This window comes from Salvelinus alpinus, chromosome 16, assembly GCF_045679555.1.
Source record: "Salvelinus alpinus chromosome 16, SLU_Salpinus.1, whole genome shotgun sequence".
In the NCBI taxonomy this organism is placed as follows: Eukaryota; Metazoa; Chordata; class Actinopteri; order Salmoniformes; family Salmonidae; genus Salvelinus; species Salvelinus alpinus.
Genome location: NC_092101.1, coordinates 8671447 through 8695233, shown reverse-complemented (window position 1 = coordinate 8695233; position 23787 = coordinate 8671447). Strand labels below are relative to the sequence as shown.

Sequence of the window (23787 nt, the reverse complement as noted above, 5' to 3'; positions counted from 1 at the left end):
TTACTCAAATGTTCATAAAATACATTTTAAGGTGAGTATTGCACTTACAGAATATCCCCATAGAATGGCCCATGAGGATAAGTCAAAGAATAATGTTCCCTAACTAAGGTACAGAAAAACAGTGCTACTTTATGTCTTTACCATTGACCGTCAGATAGGCATCGCTCTGCATGTCTCCAGTGTCACAGGAGTATATCCCAGAGTCCTCTGGTTCCGTCTCATGGATGAGTAGGAGGTTGAGCTTGCCCTTCTTACGCGTCTCATACTTGTCGCCGTTCAGTAGGGGCATGTTGTTCCTTCTCCATGTGACAGGGGTAATGAGGTCAGAGGTCGTACAGGATAAGGTGGCCGTCTCCCCTTCCATGATGTCAATGTCCTGGGGCTTCTTCTCAATGAGTACTGATAGAGACAGGAAACAGATTAAACTAAGTAAATGCGCCCTAATTGCACACACATACTGTATGAGTGGTTAAAGAGAATAATTTCGCATTGTACTGTCCATTAACAAATTAAAAGAGGCAGCACACCTTTGGGTTTGGAGACAACTAGCAGTTGGGCAGAGGTTCTCTCCTCCCCAACCACGAAGGCCACGGTCCCGGTCTCCTCCGGGGTGGTCATGGTCAAGACCAGGCAGTGCTGGTGGCCCTCAAAGCTCATCTGATTCATTTCGTTCTTCTGCAGTGGGCTGGAGCCCAGCCACCACTCGCCTTCACTCACCTCGGCATGGGACAGCTCACACACAAACACTGCGTCCTGCCCGGCTGTGACTTTCATGTCCTTCAGTCCGGACAATATTTTCACACGCTCTGTAGAGAAAGAGTTAGACTCGGGAGCGTTTTTAATAGGTTAATGTAGCAAGCCATACAGAGATGAGATGACCTACGCAAAAAATGCAATTAGGTAATCTTATCTTGTTGATGGTCTACCACCATCCCTTATATTTGTGGAAAGATATAAGCTATCCTCTACCCACACTAATCACATACCAAAACAGGGTGAAACTAAGACTCATTGTGCTCCTATAATTTTGTAAGTTTAAAGAGGATACACAGTACTGTAGATTTACTTCAGTCCCCACTAGGATGGGGACTGGCCCACTAGGATGGGTTAGGCCTACCTTTCACAACCAGCATGGCTTTGGTCTTCTTTCCCCTAGTGATGCAGCTGTACTCCCCGGCATCCTCCAGACTCAGCATCTTGATCTCCAGGGTGTGAACGGGACCTTTCTTTTTTACAATGCACCTCTCCCCATCTGTGACCAGGCAGGCGTCCTTCTTCCAGGTGACGGGGACAGTGGCACTGGAGACCTCACAGGAGAGGACCACGGACTTCCCCTCCATCACCACATTGCTCTCCAGCTCCTTCTCAAAGAACACTGAGGCAGCAGCTGTATGGACCAGAGAGCGACATCATCAGAAAATGCCTTGTCCTTGGGGGCCATTGCACTATACTATACAGTGTATATATGATACTGTGTAGGCTACGATTTGTCTGTCATGGCAAAATATTGTTCTGGAATATATTGAATGTGTATTGTTTTATTCCTAGAGAGAGCAATTGCATTGACCTCTTGCTTATTGCATATTCTAGAACACTTTGGTACAGTTGCTAGGGAGGCCCATACTTCAACTCTATGTTTCCTGGTGATTGAGCATTTCATATCCAACAAACACAAAATGACAGCCAGACAACAGGAATGTACTGTACCTCTCACGTTGACTTCAGCAGTGGTTTTCTGATCTCCGAATATACAGCTGTACTCCCCCACATCCTCTGGCTGGATGTTTCTAATGTGCAACTCCGCTATCTTTCCCTCCAGCTTCATCTGGTACCTTCCTCCAGGGCTCACCTCCTCCTCCCCTTTCCGCCACTCCACCGGGACCCCAGCTTTAGACAGCTCACAGCGCAGGGTCACGATGCCCCCCTCTGAGGCCTCTTGGTTCTTAAGACCCATCTTGAAGGTGACAGGGATGGCTGAGGACATGAGATCAAAACCAACCGTTTGTAGTGCTTTTGCAAATATGTCATTAAGTGCCTAAAGGGATATTTTACTCAAACTATATTTTAATATTTTGTTCATAAATTCACTTTTAATACTATCCCCAAAAATGTTGCATGTCAGCTGTTGAGTTTAAGATTCAAGAGCACTTTCAGTACAGAGCAAAAACGGTGATTGTTACGCAAAGTATATGCAAATTATCATTTTTGAGTAAAATATCCCTTTAACAGGAACCAGGCATAACAGAGGGAGGCCTTCCTCCATAAAGTTAAATAAAGTCATAGCAAACCAAGAGCAACTCCTCTTACGGGTGATGTTGACAGTGGCGGTGGTTTTGGCTTCTGCGTAAACACAGCTGTAGAATCCGGTGTCCTCAAGCACTGCATTCCTTATTGTCAGTTCCATTGTTGCCTCTCTCTTCTTTATCTGGTACTTTACTCCGTTCTTTAGCAGCTCCTCTCCTTTTCTCCACTCTGCCGTCAGTCCTGGTTTAGAGAGCTCACAGAATAACGTCACACTGTTCTCCTCCTCAACTTCCAGGTTCTTCAACTTCACCTTGAACGTGACGGGAGGAGCTAGGGACAACAAGCAAAAGTAAATCGTAAAACTCATATAAAGTCCTCATAGCAGAAAAGTGTAAAACAGAGTTACTGCATGGACCCATGAAACATCAGAAACTGCAAGCAGATACAGTAACAAATACAAAGGGCATGTACAGTACAAGGCCTATGTCTTCGGTGTTTATACAGTATATTGTTGTTGTTGCATTAACAACATATAACAAAGTGTATACTCAAAGTGTATCAATATCACCAGTCTGACTCACCCGTCACGGTCAGTTCAGCAGTTGACTGGGCATCTCGACTCTTACAGGTGTATTTCCCAGCATCCCTCTCCTCCACGTTATGGATGAGCAGTTTAGTGATGCGTCCCTCTTGCTTCATCTCATATTTGTCTCCAGACTTCAGGATGACTCTGCCCTTCCTCCAGTCCACTGGGTCACTGGGCTTGGAGAGCTCGCACCAGAACTCCCCACTGTCCCCCTCTTTGATCACCACGCTCTGGACCTCTTGTGTGAATATTACAGGGAGAGCTGAGAAGAACACATATTTAAGACTGTGAGAAACATCATTTGGTTCAACTGCTTTGATTTCTATCCATCAGTGGCATGTTATGTCATCCCTCCTTATTGGAAAATTCACTTAATCCAAAACACGAAATTTAAAGACATTGACATTTTCAGAAGCACGTCAAATTATTAGTGTTGAGTAGGCCTGAACGTTAGTTTCTGAACATACCCCTAACTTTGATTTCAGCTGCTGTCTTGACGTTGCAGGCTGTGACACAGCTGTACTCCCCAGCATCCTGAAGGACCACATTCCCGATGACCATCTCCACGGTCCTGCCCTCCTGCTTCATCTGGTGCCTCTCACCTTCCCTCAGCAGGTCCTCTCCCTTCAGCCACACCACGGTGACCCCTGGTTTAGACAGCTCACAGCGCAACGTCACGCTGCCCTCTTCTAGAGCCTCTTGGTTTTTCAACTTCTGTTTGAAAGTGACTGGGATGGCTGAAGAATGATACAAACCCATAACATCAACAGTGTGTGGGATTGAAGGGTACACTGTGAATTTTGAATGTCAAGAAGACACATTTTTCAACAACAACAAAAAATCCTCCTACCAGTGATAATGATGGTGGCAAAGGTTTGCTGGTCTTCCGACACGCAGCTGTAGACACCACTGTCCTCAGGTAAGGTTTTCCTGATGATCAGCTCCAACGCTGCGTCTTTCTGCTTCATCTGGTACTTCTCTCCGTTCTGCAGAAGAGCTGTTCCTCTCCTCCATTCAACTGACATCCCTGGTTTAGAGAGCTCACAGCACAACGTCACAGTGTTGCCCTCCTCGGCCTGAACGTTCCTCAACTCTTCTATAAATGTGACAGGGCGAGCTGAAAGACACCACAGGAGAGGGTAGTCAAACCTATATGAAACCTACATTTCCCTTTGTTTATGTAAGCGACTGGGATTGAATACAAACGCGTGTCCTATTGATTAAATCTACAGTCTATTTGCCCAATTAAACATTCAAGCTTTCTCCAACACCTCCAGAAGACATAAAACAACTCATGACTTCTGCACTTAACATAACCAAAATATACCCACCCTTCATTGTAACAGTTGCTGTGGTCTTTTGTTCGCCACAAATACAGGCGTAAACCCCACTGTCCTCCAGACTTGCGTCGATGATCTTCAATTCCACCAGTAAATCTTTCTTCCTCATCTGGTACTTGCCTACATTCTTCAACAGCTTTGCTCCCCTCTTCCACTCAACTGAGGCTGCTGCTTTAGACAGTTCACAGTGTAGCGTCACCGTCTTACCCTCCTCAACTTCCATGTTCCTCAGCTGTTCTTTGAAAGTGGGGGGCAGGCCTGAGGAAAACCGGGAACAGTAGTGAGTTGCGGTACAACTTGAACGTGGAAAGGACATCGGGCTAGTCCATGTCATGCTTTATGCTAGTGCTTCTGTCGCAGAGAGAATTCAATAATCCAGAGGAGCTTTTGGATTTCCTGGGGTGGAATGAAAGCTGAAATATAGTACTCTTCTTCACAATGATGAGACATCTTTTGATGCAGCATCAGGTTTTATTCTTTCACTTTTAGAGCAGCGCTGTGAAACAATGTTATTATTGGTTCTCAGGCACATTGCTACAGGCAACAGGGCATTTGATTGGCTCATTGCTCATTGAAGAATCAGTGATGAACATGCACTGTTTACCAGGCCTCCTTAGCAACGTCCCATTCATTTTGCACTGTTTTTTTGTTGACTAAATGGAGAGTTAAATGTGGTATGCCTAGGGCTGTTGTGGTGACCGTATTACCGCCACACTGGCGGTCACAAGTCATGAAGGCAGTCAAATTCCACGTGACCGTTTAGTCACGGTAATTAGGCTTCTCCAAGCTCTGATGCTGCTACTGGTCATTAGTAGCCTACCAAACTTGCTAACTGCCTGGTACTCAGCACTCTATTGTCCATCTAATCACTCTGACATCAATGCAAATGTTATCAAAAATCACACTTCATGAGAGCCCATGAGCTCATGTTGTGCAACATTTCTATAGGCTATGCAATTGCGCGAGAAAAAATAGTGATGGCCTCTACTAAAAATAGGAGGATCACATCAGATTTCTATAGGCTAGGCCTACTATATTTATTTCTCAACTTTCCTAATATTAAGCACATTGCTTAAATTTACAATAGGAGTATAGCCTATGTGGCTTGCATGAAAATGAACCACGTGAAAAGTGTCCTCCATGCACTATTTAAATGCATAGATGACATGTATTTTTTCCTGTTGTCCCTGTTAAGATACAAGTGCATGATAATGGTCCATTCTAAATCGAAACAAATTTGACACATATTATTTAGTATATGTAAAGACAAGATTAAATCAAGAATAGTCTGATGGCTGACAATATTAGCCTATCACATGTGAATTATATATTATCAGGGAGGGAGTTTTTCCTAGCCACCGTGCTTCTACACCTGCATTGCTTGCTGTTTGGGGTTTTAGGCTGGGTTTCTGTACAGCACTTTGAGATATCAGCTGATGTAAGAAGGGCTTCGTAAATAAATTTGATTTGAATGATGCCCAGCATAAAAAACAACACATTTTTTTCCAGATGTTTTCTAATCATAGTCGCACACCTCATGTAGGCTAGCCCATATGTTTGGATAAGGTTTGTATCACAACTGAAGTGGCCAAATAACTACTTAAAATTAAGCACATTAATCCGCTTTACAAGGGGTGTAAAGCCTAGCTGGCATACATAAGCAATGCGTGAGTTTCAAGTTTGGGAAAGATAACTTTCACCATAAAAATTCCTCTTTATAATAAAACATTACATGGATAATTGCATTTGGGTCACTTTTGATAATGGTGTTTTCCGCTAATGGAACATTTGCGCTTATTGCCTACTACCATGTGCGCATTGCTGCGCTTATAATGTGAAGAAATAGCCTAATAGTTTATCAACATTTTAAGCTGAACGTTCTGATCTGTTGCATCAGCCACGTTTCGTAAAAAAGGTTTTTGATGCTAGTGGTTGTATTCATTTGGGATCTATTGCACCCCACAACTGTCCCAGACTATGTTTGGAATATTTATTTCTCACACAGAATAGGTCAACTTTTGTACTATGGGAGATAGTTGATTGACATAGGCTAGTGCTTTTGCTGTCCGTTAGGCCTACTCATTTTGTTGGCTGTCGAAAAGTAAATGTGGACAGTTCTTCCAATATCTTCAAAACGCACCTCGGAATTGGATAAGGGCGCGCGCAGTTGCGTCCCCGATTTGTCTGTCTTCACTTGTAGCCTGTGAGAAAGACCCACTTGATGGAGAGCCATGTGAGTGAGAGGTGATTCGGAGAGCTCAGCACTCAGGGAGAGGGATACAATGGCCACTGGCCACAAAAGGCATGGATTTTTTTACGGTGCAATAGGCCCACACAAAGGGGATGCTGCCGTTAAATTCTAGGCATTGTCAAGTGCTTGTCAAATTGTGAATGAGTGACTGATGCAGTGTGTGTAGCCTGCACAAAAAAAACTAAGCAGAGCTCATGCCTTTCAAGCAACTTTTTTCAAATTATCATTAGAGTCGCGTCATGCAGCCTTACAACGTATTAAACATCTAAATATATAGTCCACCATTTGTAGAACAACTAAAGTTACATTAATAACTCTAAATTAAGCATATAGGAATACCGCTCAACACAGACTAGCCATATTTGCTCACCCCCTCAAATCGTTTGGAGAAAATATCCTTTCTATTTTATTCAGCTTTGTTCAACTGTATTCTTCATACTATAAAATAATACCACGGAATTCTAAGCACATCTTGTCTGCTAAATTAACTAGTGTAGCCCACAGCCATTTGGCATAACCAGATCAGGACCTAACATAAGGACAACTCAGCGAATGCTATTCTGTTCTTCTGAAATAGACTACATCTTCTTCATGTCATGCTTCTTTAGACCTGTCAAAAATAAATAATGGATTCATTGTGAAGGTGTAGGCTATATTACATGGATCGATTAGACTTTTGAAAATGTAGATTTTTATTTATTCAACTAGATATTCCAAAGGTCTGCATCGGGGGCTTGTAGGCTATGTGCGGAAGCCAGGAGATGCTACTTAACGGTCAATTACCGTGAGACCACAGTTATTTGCATGACAATCACCGGCTAATGACATTTCATGACCGCCACAGCCCTAGGTATGCCTACTCATTGCAGGTTGTGTGCCCCAGACATAAGATTGCTAGGCAGCTCCTTTGGATCACTGAAAAGCTTGAGCAGGAGGACAACGACCACAGCGATCCATTTTTTTGCACGCTTCATAACTTACACACAGACAGTAACCACAAAAATATTTTTTTTCTGCGCGCAGTGGATTCAAGAACCTTCGATTGCAGTAATCCCAGTCATAAATGTCCTGTAAAGGATTACATCATATAGAACATTCGGCTCCTTGAACTTGCCTGATAACGTTCATATTCAAGGTCTCCGATCTATTAACCCTTTACAGGACAACAAGCAGGTAACCACACAGTTACAAGTAAGGGACAAAGCTCTCTCAGTGCTGAGTACTTAAAATCATGGGTACACAGGAAGATATAGAATTGTATGTAGTCTAACCTCTCGTGTTTGTCACACTGGACTGAAGATTCCCCTGGATGTACAGTATCACAAATGTACGCAGGAATTTGTGTTTCATCGTAATGAAGTCATGGTTAATCAAAAATCTAGCCATGTTCACGGACCACACGTTAAAAGAAAAATGTCTGAGAGTGCATTTATAGCTTTGGTCTGACTCACCCGTCACGGTCAGTTCAGCAGTTGACTGGGCATCTCTACTCTTACAGGTGTATTTCCCAGCATCCCTCTCCTCCACGTTATGGATGAGCAGTTTAGTGACGCGTCCCTCCTGCCTCATCTCATATTTGTCTCCAGACTTCAGGATGACTCTGCCCTTCCTCCAGTCCACTGGGTCACCGGGCTTGGAGAGCTCACAGAAGAACTCCCCACTGTCCCCCTCTATGATCACCATGTTCTGGAGCTGCCGCTTGAACGTCACAGGGAGAGCTGTGGAACCATCAACATTGGTTCATATTGTATGAGCGCAAGAAGTACAAATAGAAACTAACTATTTGTATGGTCTCAAAGCGGGAGTCACTCACAACCCTTCCACCTCTAACCTAAAGAAGTAAATTAGCTTATTTAGAAGGAAAAGCATTGATATCAAATGTTTCTTACCCTGCACTTTAACTTCAGCGGTGGTCTTCTGGTCTCCAGTGACACAGCTGTACTTCCCTATGTCCTCCGGTTGCACATTGGTAATGGTCAGCTCAGCTATTTTCCCCTCCAGTTTCATCTGGTACTTTCCTCCGGACAGGTCTTGGGACAGTTCTGTCTCCCCCCTCCACCACTCCACTGAGACCCCAGCCTTAGACAGCTCACAGTGCAGGATTATGCTGCCCTCCTCTGGGGCCTCCTGGTTCTTCAGACCCACTTTGAAGGTGGCAGGTACAGCTTGGGGAGAAAAAAATAATCATCATAGAGTGAACATTGAATGTACTGAAAGCTAGAACAGCCTCGAGAAACCTTTCCCTTCGGTAGATCAGATGAAGGCAATTGAATGAACCCTACACCATAGCTAAGGGCTCTGGTTAAGTCAGGCATTCAACATTAAACCCCCTAGAGAAGGGGGGTTCTACTAAGCTAACATATGAATTGTTTTAAGATGGTCATGCAATGGATCATTTAGCGATTTGATTTAGAATTTTAGAACGCTACAGACGTTTCCGTGAGTAGGCCGACTTTCGGGATGTCTCTGGTCTGACAAACACCGCTGTAGCTCTGCCACTTTCCACCGCCAATGCGGATGGCCGACATGGGCGGATGCAGTGGATTCAGACGTAGCCCATGCAAAAAACAGATGTCTCTAGTTTAAAGAGACACTTATGGGGATTTATTATTATTATGCTAATTAGATGTACGCAGGGGCGCAGACATCGACTCTAGTTTAACCAAGTTTATGTGCCATCAACACCAGTTGTTTTTCATTAGAGCACAGAGCATCCCCCCCCCCCCCCCCCCCCCCCTACCAATGACTTTGACAGTGGCCTTGGTCTTCTTGTCTCGACACACACAGCTGTAGACTCCACTGTCCTCTGGCAGAGCCTCCCTGATGAGGAGTTCCAGTGCCGAGTCTGTCTGCTTGATCTGGTATTTGTCTCCGTTCTGCAGTATCCTCTCTCCTCCCAGCCTCCACTCCACTGGTACCCCTGCTTTAGACAGCTCACAGTGCATCGAGATGGTGTCCCCTTCCTCGGTCTGCAGGTTCCTCAGCTTTTGCTTGAAAGTGATGGGAGTTGCTGAAAGACCCCATGGCAATGAGAGACATGGAATGCTGTCTATTTATTTAAAGGACTGTGATTTCATGCTGATGTACTGCATACAATTTTGTTCAAATTTGATATGAATTCAATGTGAATTTAAATATTTTCTCAGTTGTCTCAAACCCTTACCTGTGACTGTAACACCGGCTGTGGTTTCCACATTGCCACAAACACAGGTGTAGATATTGCTGTCTTCGGGTTTGGCATCTATTATCTTCAGTTCATTCACCAACTCTCTCTGTCTTATCTGAAACTTCTCTCCGTTGTTCAGCAGCTCCTCTCCTCCCATCATCCATTCTACAGGGACTCCTGGTTTGGAGAGCTCACAGTGTAACACCAAATTGTTCCCCTCCTCAACATGCACGTTCCTCAGCTTTTGTTTGAAGGTAACAGGCAGGGCTGAAGAAACATGAAAAAATTTAATATGAGAATAGTACAAACGTTTTTGTTTTTTAAGTGCCTTCATGTAAATGTCCAAAATGTACATTTATAAAATGTAACTTCAGAAAAGATTAGCTATACATGAAAACATAATAAGGGTGAGAAACTTCCTACCGCTGATTTTGACAGTGGCTGTGGTCTTTTGGTCTGCACACTCACAGCTGTAGACACCACTGTCGTCAGGCACAGCTTTCCACATCTGAAGCTCCGATATGGTCTCTCTCTTCCTTATCTGGAACTTCACTCCATTCTTTAACAGCCCCTCCCCTTTCCTCCACTCTACAGGGACTCCTGGTTTAGAAAGCTCACAGCGCAACGTGAAACTGCTGCCCTCCTCAGCCTGAACATTTTTCAACTGTTGTGTGAAGGAGATGGGGATGGCTGGGGAGTAAATAGACATATTTTAGTGTTGACCACCAACAGGCGGGAAGACAGAATGACAATGGAAAATGTCTATGAAAAATTGTTTCAATAATCTTCAGATAGATTGGCTTTAATTTGTGGGTGTGATAATGCAACATTGTAAAGTTATTGAATTCATTTGATTTTTGTTGCCACTAATGTTACTCCATATGATGCATCCTGGAAATTGAAATGAAAAGCAAGGATGGCTTTTACCGTGGACTTTGAGGCTGGCTGTGGTTTTGTGGTCTCGGCACTGACAGGTGTAATCTCCTGAGTCCTGAGGCTTCGGGCCAGTGATGGTCAAAGAGATGAGGGACTTCTTCTGCTTCATCAGGTACCTCTCTCCAGCTCTGAGGGTCTCCAAGCCCCTCCTCCAGTGGAACGCAACCCCCGGCAGAGAGAACTCACAGGAAAGGGTCACATCCTCCGCTTCCTTTACCTCCCTGCTCTGCAGCGGCTGGGTGAACTCAGCTGGAATGGCTGGAATAGAAAGAAGGACCCGTGACGGCATCTCCCAATGAGTAATACTGTACATTGTACTGTGACAAGAATACTCTAGGGGGAGCTGTAAAGCAAACAGGTAAAGAAGTAATCCTGTTCTGTCTTTTGAAATAATTGTTATCATATTTGGCTATGACCACTACATTACCACTACATTACTACTTTACATGTGATGCCAAATGTACAGTAAGGAGGACAACGTGATAAAATGAAGGAAAAAAGGTCCTGTTCTCACCTTTTACAGTGACGACGGCCTTGGTGCTGACCGACCCAGCGCTGCACTCATACACCCCAGCATCGCTGTTACTGACCTCCCTGATGGTAAGCCTGGCCTCGTTACCTGAGCGACTGACGTAGTACCTCGAGGAAATCCACATTAGGCAGCCATCTTTGTACCACAGGATGTGGCATGGCTTAGAGGTGATACACACCAGCACCAAACCGCCTCCCTCAATGGCCTCACAGTCCTCCAATGCTTTGGTGATGGTGGGACGTCTCTCTTTACCACGGGAAGGATAGTTTACATAGACAACATGTCAAGTACATACACTCTGGACAAAAACGACTGACACATAATTTACATTTTGTGAATAGTTGTTGTAATAGTACAGTGTGTTAGTAGACGTTCGTAAAACAGAATAACTTTACGCTGACGTTACCTCTAACAAGCAGTGAGGCGTAGGACCTCTTGTCGCCTGCCTCAAAGGAGATGGTGCCCGAGTCTTTACGAGCCAGTTGTTTGAACGTGAGGCTGTGGTAGCCCCCCGGGATCACTTGGATCTCATTTAGCTCATTGGTGTACAGTAAGGTCTCATCCAGGTACCACTTGACCCCAACATAATCGCTGGGACAGATACGACACCTGAACATCACCGTGTCATTCTCCAGACACTCAACATCCTCCAGCTCGTCCATGATCAACACCTTCTGACCTGCAGAGATCACACACCCAGGGATTTAACATGAAACGTGCAAGCTGTATAGAATGGGTATACTCAAAATGCCTGCCATTCCACCTGTCACTGAATGCTGACTTGAATGTGAAAGACCGTTCTATTCATTCTATTTCTATGGCCTTACCATGCACGGTCAGTAGCGCCCGGCTCTGCATGGTGCCAACATCGCAGGTGTACACGTCGGTGTCAACCTTCTCCAGGCAGCTGATGGTGAGGTAGAGGACCACGCCCTTCTGCTTCATCACATATTTCCTGCCCACCCGGAGCTCTGCCATGCCCTTCAGCCAGGTCACCCGCTTGGCCGGAAGTCTCGTCTCGCACTCCAGCATCACCTTGCTCTTCTCCTCGGCCCGTGTGTCCCGCAGCTCCCGAGCAAATGTGTGCTGCAGCTCTGCAGGGGTGGGATGGGTTAAACACACTTCCTGTGTACTACACCTGAGCAGGTGTGTGGAGCGACAACATGGTACAAAAGCAGTACAAAAACTGTCCCGAACATTTTAAAACAAGTCCTTCAAGTCATCAGTCTCAAGTCAAAGTCCAGTCCTGAGTCTTGAGGCTCTAATGTGCATGTGACACAAATCCACAACTTTGCTAAACAGCACTATACCATTACAGAAATACTGTAGTACTACCCAGTACTTGCCTCTGACCTCTAGCTTGGCCCGGGTGGCGATGCCGTCAGCCTCACAGCAGTACTCCCCAGAGTCTCTGATACAGGTGTTCGTGATCACCAGCCGTACCAGGTGCTCCTCCACACTGATCTCGTACTTGGGAGGACTGTGCCTGATCTGATGGCCGTTCTTCAGCCAGCGGATGAAGGCCTCAGGCTTGGTGATCTCACAGCTCAGCTCAGCGTCCTCCCCTGGGGTGGCTTTGACGCTCGTCATGTCCCTGAACACATGCACCGGCTTCTCTATAGGAGTAGGGTTATATGTTACACATTACATCCAGATTTTCTCTAGGGACACATACATTATAATATGTTTACAGCAGGCCCTCTGTCGAGACACAGACACATGTTGCTATAGGTTCTCTTTAGGAACAAACACACATTGTAGAGTAATTAATATTACTTGAGTGAAATACTATTTTTGCCTTTCCAGAGATTAGGTCATGACTGGCCATGATGACACCCAGCTTTGTATACATTTCAGACACTCACCTTTGACAAACAGCATGGTCCGGCAGCTGAGGTCTTTGACGAAGAAGACTACGTCCCCGGCTTCAGTCACAGTTGCGTCTCTGATGGTCATCTTGTACTTGCGACCCTTGTTTACGATCTGGATGCGGCTGTTGCTGACCACAAGTCGACCGTTCAGGGTCCAGGAGGGCTCGTCGATGACATCGTGAGAGAGGACGCACTCGAAACTGCAGCTCTCGCCCTCCAGAACGGCGACAGTCTTCATACGCTGGGCGATGGTGATGTGAATGTCTGCGGAGGGAAATTTCAGTGAGATCAGGTGGACAATTGATTGACGATCAGATGGACATTTCTGGTCCAATAATTTCTGGACCAGACCTCACTGATGATCTGGACCATACATACCATGTACAGTGACCTTGGCCTTGGTCTGGCTGGTGCCCAGGTCACAGCTGTAGTGGCCTGCATCATCCTTACTCAGACTATGGATGATGAGCGTTAAGGACTTCCCAGACATGAGCAGCTCATATTTGTCACTGCTGGCCAGGACCGTACCATCCTTCCTCCAGACAGGGGTGACCGTTTCCTTCGAGGTCTCACACTGCAGACACACCTTCCCCTCCTCCTCCCCTGACATGTCTTCTAGAGACCTGAGGAACACTGCTGGCTTTTCTGGAGGAGACAAGAAACAGTACAAACACATTAGCTACTGATCTAATCTAAATCTCTTACGTTCGTCCATGCATCAGTAGCTGATAAATATCTTGCTCATTCAGAGTTACTTAAGGAAATCATTTCAATCATCTTCAGGTCTCAGACATACCAAGTCTACTATATTTGCTTCATTTTCCAATTAGATCTCCAGATTGGGGAAAAACAAACTCGGTACTGACTAGGAACATACAACCCCTAGAATTACACTACCTTCTCAATTACTCTTGCAGTGGAAGCTCACAAGTGAAAAGTGACAACTGTACAAGGCATACCTTTGACCTTGAGGGAGGTGGACTCTGTGAGAAGGCCAGCCTTGAAGGTCACCCTGCTCTCCTGTGGGCGGAGATTTTTGATGGTGAGGCTGTGAATGGTGCCCATGTTCTGAATCCTGGTAACAGTGTTGGCGTTGAGGTGGTTGTCGTTCAGAAGCCACTGCACATTGGCTACCACGTAGTTGAGTTCACATGTGAACGTGGCGTTGCTATCCTCTTCCACCTTCACGTGCTCCAGGTGCCTTACGATCTTCAGCCTTCGCACTGAAAAAAATATATATAGTTCATATCCATGGTGTAAGGGTTTTCCTGTCGTTAATATCTACCTTTTCTACAAGAGTTGGGTCTAATCCTGAATGCTGATTAGTTAAAACCGCATTGCAGCCGGTGTCTATTCCAAAAGTAAATCGATGATGTTAAAATGCCTATTTACTCTGTTCCATCTGACTGCGCAATCCACTGTCTCATCATCCCAGCCAGACAATTTATAATCTTGATAGAGTTTGAACTATAAATAGCATCTAGACATTAGCTCACATTTCTTTTAGATTAACATTTTGGTTTTCAACAGTGGAGAATAGTTTAAACCTTACTGTCTGTCTCTCCGACATTTGCAACATTGTTTTAATATTCAAATTCGATCTCCAGTTGTCGCATAGTAATGAATGAGTCTGGGGTCGGGATGAAACAGACAGGCAGGCAACTTTTATCAGCTAGTCGAAATCATGAATCAGCATAATTTTTATGGATATATACAAAGAAATATCAATAGAAAACAGGTCAAACGAAACAAAGTGCAGCTAGTTTTCCAGCTTCAGTGATTGTTTTAGCTGTGTTATTGGCTAGCTCCTTTGAACAACAAGACCTGACAAGAGAGCACATTTTTTATGCCAGATGAAATCACTCATCATTAGCTCATTGTATTGGATCTATCCAAATAAATTTCACTAGAAAACAGCTTAAACCACAAAAAATGCAGCTACTTTGTTGTTATTCAGTCTGCACTGTTTGACGTGACTGTAAGTTAGCCGTAGTTGGCTAGCTAGCAAGCAAGGGATAAGAACGTTGCCAGCCAGTATGGCAATAGAACATTTAGAATGAACGTCTAGTTCGAGTCCATAGATACAGAACAAAAAGACTTAACAACTGGGACGCCTCTCTGGCAACCGAACCGATAGAACGAACAACCAGATGGCTTGGATAGCAACCCTATATTTGTGTCGTGACTATATCTTGTGGAAGGAGGAAATAGTATGACTAAATTAATCTAAGTAAAGTTAATGAAAATATGTAAATTATTATTTGAATATGTTGGTAACCCGTTGTATAAAAGGAGCACCTATGTGAGAATGCTATTCACTGACTACAGCTCAGCGTTCAACACCATAGTGTCCTCAAAGCTCATCACTAAGCTAAGGACCCTGGGAATAAACACCTCCCTCTGCAAAGGGATCCTGGACTTCCTGATGGGCCACCCCCAGGTAGTATTTATTTAAATTTTTTATTTAACTAGGCAAGTTAGTTAAAACAAATTCTTATTTACAATGACGGCCTACACCGTCCAAACCCAGACAACGCTGGTCCAATTGTGTGCCGCCCTATGACCTATTGTGATTCAGCCTGGATTCGAACCAGGGACTCTAGTGACACCACTTGTACTGAGATGCAGTGCATTAGACCCCTGCGCCACTCAGGAGGTAATGGTAGGTAACAACACATCTGCCACGCTGATCCTCAACACGGGGGCCCCTCAGGGGTGTGTGCTCAGTCCACTCCTGTGCTCCCTGTTCACTCATGACTGCATGGCCAGGCATGACTCCAACACCATCATGAAGTTTGCAGATGACACAACAGTGGTATACCTGATCACTGACAACGATGAGACAGACTATATGGAGGAGGTCAGAGACCTGGCCGTGTGATGCCAGGACAACAACCTCTCCCTCAACGTGATCAAGACAAAGGAAATTATTGTGGACTACAGGAAACGGAGGATCGAGCACGCCCCCATTCTAATCGGCAAGGCTATAATGGAGCAGGTTGACAGCTTCAAGTTCCTTGGTGTCCACATCACCAACAAACTATCATGGTCCAAACACACTAAGACAGTTGTGAATCTTTTCAGTCTCCTGAGGGGTTCCCCCCTTTGGCATGGGTCCTCAGATCCTCAAAAGTTTCTACAGGTGCATCATCGAGAGCATCCTGACTGGTTGCATCACTGGCAACTGCTCGGCCTCTGACCGCAAGGCACTACAGAGGGTAGTTTTACTTTTAAACTCAGACAAAACAGAGATGCTAGTTCTAGGTCCCAAGAAACAATCTTTTGTTGGATCTGACAATTCATCTTGATGGTTGTACAGTCGTCTCAAATAAAACTGTGAAGGACCTCAGCGTTACTCTGGACCCTGATCTCTCTTTTTTTACGAACATATCAAGACTGTTTCACGGACAGCTGTTTTCCATCTACGTAACATTGCAAAAATCTGAAAAGTTTTGTCCAAAAATGATGCAGAAAAATGAATCCATGCTTTTGACACTTCTAGATTAGACTACTGGAATGCTCTACTTTCCGGCTACCCGGATAAAGCACTAAATAAACTTCAGTTAGTGTTAAACACGGCTGGCAGAATTTTGACTAGAACCAAAAAATGTGATCATATTACTCCAGTGCTAGACTCTCTACACTGGCTTCCTGTTAAGGCTAGGCCTGATTTCAAGGTTTTACAGCTAACCTACAAAGCATTACATGGGCTTGCTCCTACCTATCTCTCTGATTTGGTCCTGCCATACATACCTACACGTACGCTATGGTCACAAGACGCAGGCCTCCTTATTGTCCATAGAATTTCTAAGCAAACAGCTGCAGGCAGGGCTTACTCTTATAGAGCTCAATTTTTATGGAACGGTCTGCCTATCCATGTGAGAGACGCAGACTCGGTCTTGACCTTTAAGTCTTTATTGAAGACTCATCTCTTCAGTACGTCCTGTCCGGGTTGGCACCCCCCTCGGGTTTGTGCTATGGGGGAGATATTTGTGGGCTATACTCTGCCTTATCTCAGGGTAGTAAGTTGGTGGTTGAAGATATCCCTCTAGTGGTGTGGTGGCTGTGCTTTGGCAAAGTGGGTGGGGTTATATCCTGCCTGGTTGACCCTGTCCAGGGGGTATTGTGGACGGGGCCACAGTGTCACAGTGTCTCCCGACCCCTCCTGTCTCAGCCTCCAGTATGTATGCTGCAATGGTTTATGTGTTGGGGGGCTAGGGTCAGTCTATTATATCTGGAGTATTTCTCCTGTCTTATCTGGTGTCCTGTGTGAATTTAAGTATGCACCCTCCAATTCTCTTTCTCTCTTTTTTTTCTCTCTCACTCTCTCTCTCTTTCTCTCTTTCTCTCAGAGGACCTGAGCCTTAGGACCATGCCTCAGGACTACCTGGCCTGATGACTTCTTGCTGTCCCCAGTCCACCTGGTCGTGCTGCTGCTCCAGTTTCAACTGTTCTGCCTGCGGCTATGGAACCCTGACCTGTTCACCGGACGTGCTACCTTGTCCCGGACCTGCTGTTTTCGACTCTCTCTCTCTACCGCACCTGCTGTCTCTAACTCTGAGTGATCGGCTATGAAAAGCCAACTGACATTTACTCCTGAGGTGCTGACCTGTTGCACCCTCTACAACCACTGATTATTATTATCTGACCCTGCTGGTCATCTGTGAACGTTTCAAAATCTTAGCCATGTACTGTTATAATCTCCACCCGGCACAGCCAGAAGAGGACTGACCACCCCACAGAGACTGGTTCCTCTCTAGGTTTCTTTCTAGGTTCCTGCCTTTCTAGGGAATTTTTCCTAGCCACCGTGCTTCTACATCTGCATTGCTTGCTGTTTGGGGTTTTAGGCTGGGTTTCTGTATAGTACTTTCGTGACATCGGCTGATGTAAAAAGGGCTTTATAAATACATTTGATTGATTGAATGATAGTGCATACGGCCCAGTACATCACTGGGCTCAAGCTTCCTGCCATCCAGGACCTCTATACCAGGCGGTGTCAGAGGAAGGCCATAAAATTGTCAACGACTCCAGCCACCCTAGTCATAGACTGTTCTCTCTGCTTCTGCATGGCAAGCGGTACCGGAGCGCCAAGTCTAGGTCTAAAACGCTGCTTAACAGCTTCTACCCCCAAGCCATACGACCCCTGAACAGTTAATCAAAGGGCCCTCTTTTACGCTGCAGCTACTCTCTGTTTATTGTCTATGCATAGTCACTTTAACTCTACCTACATGTACATATTGTGATTGTTATTTTACTGCCGCTGTTTAATTATGTGTTACTTTTATTTCTTATTTAAAAAATTGTACTTAACACTTATTTTTCTTAACTTCTTAAAGCATTGTTGGTAAAGGGCTCGTAAGTAAGCATTTCACTGTAAGGTCTACACCTGTTGTATTCGGAGCATGTGACAAATAACATTTGATTTGATTTGATAATGCCCTCAAAGCCGGTGTTCGATGGATATATTGGCACGGTTTGCCGGCCCTCGACTTCGTCTCGGGCGTAACAACACCCGTGCCAGTGTATCCTCCAAACACCGGCTTATCTGGCATTATCACTGAAACAGCACAGTATAGACGAAGCAGTATAGATGAAGTGATATGTAAAGAGTTTCACTTCATCAAGCATGAAGCTGATTTCCATGATCAACCATCTGAACGTTGAAGCTTTGTCCCCAAAAAATATTTGTGGTCCTCTTTATTACTGTATGAACAACAGCATCCTCACCCTCCACCGTAACCTTGGCTGTGCTCTTTGACCCTCCAGCCATGCAGCTGTACTGGCCAGTGTCGGTCTCCTTGAGGCCCTGGATGGTCAGCTCTGCCTGACTCTTCTCCGTCCTCATGCTGTACTTGCTGGATGTCTGCAAGACAGTGCGGCCCCTGTACCAGCGCACCACCCTGGGGGAGGGGGCAAACTGACACCTCAGTGTGACCGAGCTGTTCTCTTTAGCCTCCACGTCTGGCATGGGCTGGACCACTTTCAGAGGGCGCTCTGGAAAGGTACAGGGATGGATAATGATATAATACAGTATGTTAGTCTGTTTAAGGGATTCAAAAGCAAAGTACGAACCCAACGGGAAACACCTCTCACAATACAGTACTCTACCCTAGAGCCTGGAGGGTCATTGTCAACAGTAAGCAGGGCATCGTTCCAACTTCCACTTGGTGACAATCAACCTTACCCTTAACGGTGAGCTGTGTGGTGGAGCGGCTCTTCCCGGCGTTGAACTGCACAGGGCCGGTCATAGAGCTGTCCGTGCTGATGAAGCAGAGGGTGTGCAGTGTGCCCTGCTGGTCTATGCTCAGTTCAGGCCCCTCCATCAGGACCTCTCCGTCCAGGGTCCACTTTGGGGGTCTCCCCACCCTCAGGCTGGTCTCCACCTGGAACAGGGCCTCCCTGGGCTCGGTCACCTTCACAGACCTCAGCCCCTGCACTATGCTGATCGCCTGCTCTGCATGCACAGGGAGCACACATTGGATCAGCATCATCACTTAGAGCTACTTCAAAGGAAAGTGTACACCCAGGAAGTGTGTAAGGTAGATAGTTGGGTTATCAGTGTGAACATACATTACATGGCCAAAAGTGTGTGGACACATACTCGTCAAACATCTCATTCCAAAATTATGGGCATTAATATGGAGTTGGTCACCCCTTTGCTGCTATAACAGCCTCCACTCTTCTGGGAAGGCTTTCCACTAGATGTTGGAACATTGCTGCAGGGACTTGCTTCCATTCAGCCACAAGAGCATTGATGTTGGGAGATTAGGCCTGCCTCGCAGCCGGCGTTCCAGTTCATCCCAAAAGTGTTTAGTGGGGTTGAGGTCAGGGCTCTGTGCATGCCAGTCAAGTTCTTCCACACCAATCTCAACAAACCATTTCTGTATGGACCTCGCTTTGTGCACAGGGGCATTGTCATGCTGAAACAGGAAAGGGACTTCCCCAAACTGTTGCCACAAAGTTGGAAGCACAGAATTGTCTAGAATGTACCGTTAAGATTTCCCTTCCCTGGAAATAAGGGACTTAGCCCAAACCATGAACAGCAGACCCAGACCATTATTCCTCCGCCACCAAACTTTATAGTTGGCACTATGCAATCGGACAGGTAGCGTTCTCCTGGCATCCGCCAAACCCAGATTCGTCCATCGGATTGCTAGATGGAGAAGCGTGATTCATCACTCCAGAGAATGCATTTCCACTACTCCAGAGTCCAATGGCGGCGAGCTTTACACCACTCCAGCCGACGCTTGGCATTGCGCATGGTGATCTTAGGCTTGTGTGCAGCTGCTCAGCCATGGAAATCCATTTCATGAAGCTCCCAACGAACCGTTCGTGTGCAGACGTTGCTTCCAGTGGCAGTTTGGAACTCGGTAGCGGGTGTCGCAAACGAAGACTGATGATTTGTACATGCTAAGCGCTTCAGCACTCGTCGGTCCCGTTCTGTGAGCTTGTGTTACATTTACATTTTACATTTAAGTCATTTAGCAGACGCTCTTATCCAGAGCGACTTACAAATTGGTGCATTCACCTTATGATATCCAGTGGAACAACCACTTTACAATAGTGCATCTAACTCTTTTAAGGGGGGGGGGGGGTTAGAAGGATTACTTTATCCTATCCTAGGTATTCCTTAAAGAGGTGGGGTTTCAGGTGTCTCCGGAAGGTGGTGATTGACTCCGCTGACCTGGCGTCGTGAGGGAGTTTGTTCCACCATTGGGGTGCCAGAGCAGCGAACAGTTTTGACTGGGCTGAGCGGGAACTGTACTTCCTCAGAGGTAGGGAGGCGAGCAGGCCAGAGGTGGATGAACGCAGTGCCCTTGTTTGGGTGTAGGGCCTGATCAGAGCCTGAAGGTACGGAGGTGCCGTTCCCCTCACAGCTCCGTAGGCAAGCACCATGGTCTTGTAGCGGATGCGAGCTTCAACTGGAAGCCAGTGGAGAGAGCGGAGGAGCGGGGTGACGTGAGAGAACTTGGGAAAGTTGAACACCAGACGGGCTGCGGCGTTCTGGATGAGTTGTAGGGGTTTAATGGCACAGGCAGGGAGCCCAGCCAACAGCGAGTTGCAGTAATCCAGACGGGAGATGACAAGTGCCTGGATTAGGACCTGCGCCGCTTCCTGCGTGAGGCAGGGTCGTACTCTGCGAATGTTGTAGAGCATGAACCTACAGGAACGGGTCACCGCCTTGATGTTAGTTGAGAACGACAGGGTGTTGTCCAGGATCACGCCAAGGTTCTTAGCACTCTGGGAGGAGGACACAATGGAGTTGTCAACCGTGATGGTGAGATCATGGAACGGGCAGTCCTTCCCCGGGAGGAAGAGCAGCTCCGTCTTGCCGAGGTTCAGCTTGAGGTGGTGATCCGTCATCCACACTGATATGTCTGCCAGACATGCAGAGATGCGATTCACCACCTGGTTATCAGAGGGGGGAAAGGAGAAGATTAATTGTGTGTCGTCTGCATAGCAATGATAGGAGAGACCATGTGAGGATATGACAGAGCCAAGTGACTTGGTGTATAGCGAGAATAGGAGAGGGCCTAGAACAGAGCCCTGGGGGACACCAGTGGTGAGAGCACGTGGTGCGGAGACAGATTCTCGCCACGCCACCTGGTAGGAGCGACCTGTCAGGTAGGACGCAATCCAAGCGTGGGCCGCGCCGGAGATGCCCAGCTCGGAGAGGGTGGAGAGGAGGATCTGATGGTTCACAGTATCAAAGGCAGCCGATAGGTCTAGAAGGATGAGAGCAGAGGAGAGATAGTTAGCTTTAGCAGTGCGGAGCGCCTCCGTGACACAGAGAAGAGCAGTCTCAGTTGAATGACTAGTCTTGAAACCTGACTGATTTGGATCAAGAAGGTCATTCTGAGAGAGATAGCAGGAGAGCTGGCCAAGGACGGCACGTTCAAGAGTTTTGGAGAGAAAAGAAAGAAGGGATACTGGTCTGTAGTTGTTGACATCGGAGGGATCGAGTGTAGGTTTTTTCAGAAGGGGTGCAACTCTCGCTCTCTTGAAGACGGAAGGGACGTAGCCAGCGGTCAAGGATGAGTTGATGAGCGAGGTGAGGTAAGGGAGAAGGTCTCCGGAAATGGTCTGGAGAAGAGAGGAGGGGATAGGGTCAAGCGGGCAGGTTGTTGGGCGGCCGGCCGTCACAAGACGCGAGATTTCATCTGGAGAGAGAGGGGAGAAAGAGGTCAAAGCACAGGGTAGGGCAGTGTGAGCAGAACCAGCGGTGTCGTTTGACTTAGCAAACGAGGATCGGATGTCGTCGACCTTCTTTTCAAAATGGTTGACGAAGTCATCAGCAGAGAGGGAGGAGGGGGGAGGAGGGGGAGGAGGATTCAGGAGGGAGGAGAAGGTGGCAAAGAGCTTCCTAGGGTTAGAGGCAGATGCTTGGAATTTAGAGTGGTAGAAATTGGCTTTAGCAGCAGAGACAGAAGAGGAGAATGTAGAGAGGAGGGAGTGAAAGGATGCCAGGTCCGCAGGGAGGCGAGTTTTCCTCCATTTCCGCTCGGCTGCCCGGAGCCCTGTTCTGTGAGCTCGCAATGAGTCGTCGAGCCACGGAGCAGGAGGGGAGGACCGAGCCGGCCTGGAGGATAGGGGACATAGAGAGTCAAAGGATGCAGAAAGGGAGGAGAGGAGGGTTGAGGAGGCAGAATCAGGAGATAGGTTGGAGAAGGTTTGAGCAGAGGGAAGAGATGATAGGATGGAAGAGGAGAGAGTAGCGGGGGAGAGAGAGCGAAGGTTGGGACGGCGCGATACCATCCGAGTAGGGGCAGTGTGGGAAGTGTTGGATGAGAGCGAGAGGGAAAATTACCACTTCGCGGCTGAACCTAGATGTTTCCACTTCACAATAACAGCACTTACAGATAACCAGGGCAGCTCTAGCAGGGCATAAATTTGACTTGTTGGAAAGGTGGCATCCTATGGCGGCGCCACATTAAAAGTCACTGAGCTCTTCAGTACGGGCCATTCTACTGCCAATGTTTGTCTATGGAGATTGTATGGCTGTGTGCTCGATTTTATACACTCGTCAGCAACAGGTGTGGCTGAAATAGCCGAATCCACTAATTTGAAGGGGTGTTCACATACTTTTAGCCATGTAGTATATTTAGTTGAATGATGTGTTTTGGTGACTTACGGATAAGTATGAGGGTGTAACACTTTATATGAAGGTCTGCTTGTAAACTGCTTATTAACATTTAGAATAAAAATATACCTAACATTGGAACTAGTATGTTAAGCTGGCCAGACAATAAGTCCGAATGAATTACAATGAGCATCTCACCCTCCACTAGCAGTTGGCAGGAGGTCTTGTCATCGCCAGCGTCACAGGTGTAGGTGTCCTCGTCTGACGAGGCCACGTCATCAATGTGCAGCTGCCTGTAGACATCGTCGCTAACAATCTGGTGCTTCTTGCTGGGTTGGATCTCACTCCTGTTCTTGAACCACCTGACCAGGGCGTTGGCCCTGGACACCTGGCACTCCAGCAGTCCTTTGTGTTTGTACATAGCAATCTTCACTCTCAGAGGCTTCACTATCTGCACAGGCAGCTCTGTGGAAATAGGAGTACCACTGAACCATTGCTTATTGAAGCTTCACCTGATGAGGCCACTTAGGCCAGATTACAGTTGTTTTTTTGTTGTTGTCATTGACGAACATTGAGATCGTTGATTCTAAAAAGAGATGTTCACCTTTTACCGTGAGAGTTGCATAGGAGGAGACCCTGTCTGCGGTGAATTTGATCTCCCCAGCATTTGCTGGCCTTACAGACTTGAAGTACATGGTGTGAGTTTGACCTGTATTCAGATGGAAATAGGTGTTTCATTAGTCGTTTTCAATTATGTGTATAAACCCCTGGATTGCTGAT

General features: G+C 46.4%; 1 protein-coding gene across 1 annotated transcript in view; it reads right to left on the bottom strand.

Moving 5' to 3' along the window:
• obscna (obscurin, cytoskeletal calmodulin and titin-interacting RhoGEF a) overlaps nt 1-23787 on the bottom strand; it is an 80486-nt gene that overhangs the window by 54661 nt on the left and 2038 nt on the right. Inside the window, exons 4-29 of the mRNA XM_071346710.1 lie at nt 23612-23716; nt 23206-23472; nt 19111-19380; nt 18654-18920; nt 13886-14149; nt 13305-13571; nt 12921-13190; nt 12402-12671; nt 11883-12149; nt 11462-11734; nt 11038-11301; nt 10515-10781; nt 10011-10277; nt 9585-9854; nt 9162-9431; nt 8311-8586; nt 7873-8139; nt 4162-4428; nt 3681-3947; nt 3298-3567; nt 2826-3092; nt 2308-2574; nt 1708-1974; nt 1118-1387; nt 528-806; nt 142-399 (exon numbers count right to left, since the gene is read on the bottom strand). Of these exons, the coding sequence (XP_071202811.1) occupies nt 142-399; nt 528-806; nt 1118-1387; nt 1708-1974; nt 2308-2574; nt 2826-3092; nt 3298-3567; nt 3681-3947; nt 4162-4428; nt 7873-8139; nt 8311-8586; nt 9162-9431; nt 9585-9854; nt 10011-10277; nt 10515-10781; nt 11038-11301; nt 11462-11734; nt 11883-12149; nt 12402-12671; nt 12921-13190; nt 13305-13571; nt 13886-14149; nt 18654-18920; nt 19111-19380; nt 23206-23472; nt 23612-23716 (6813 nt within the window). The remainder of the gene's footprint in view (nt 1-141; nt 400-527; nt 807-1117; nt 1388-1707; nt 1975-2307; nt 2575-2825; nt 3093-3297; nt 3568-3680; nt 3948-4161; nt 4429-7872; nt 8140-8310; nt 8587-9161; nt 9432-9584; nt 9855-10010; nt 10278-10514; nt 10782-11037; nt 11302-11461; nt 11735-11882; nt 12150-12401; nt 12672-12920; nt 13191-13304; nt 13572-13885; nt 14150-18653; nt 18921-19110; nt 19381-23205; nt 23473-23611; nt 23717-23787) is intronic.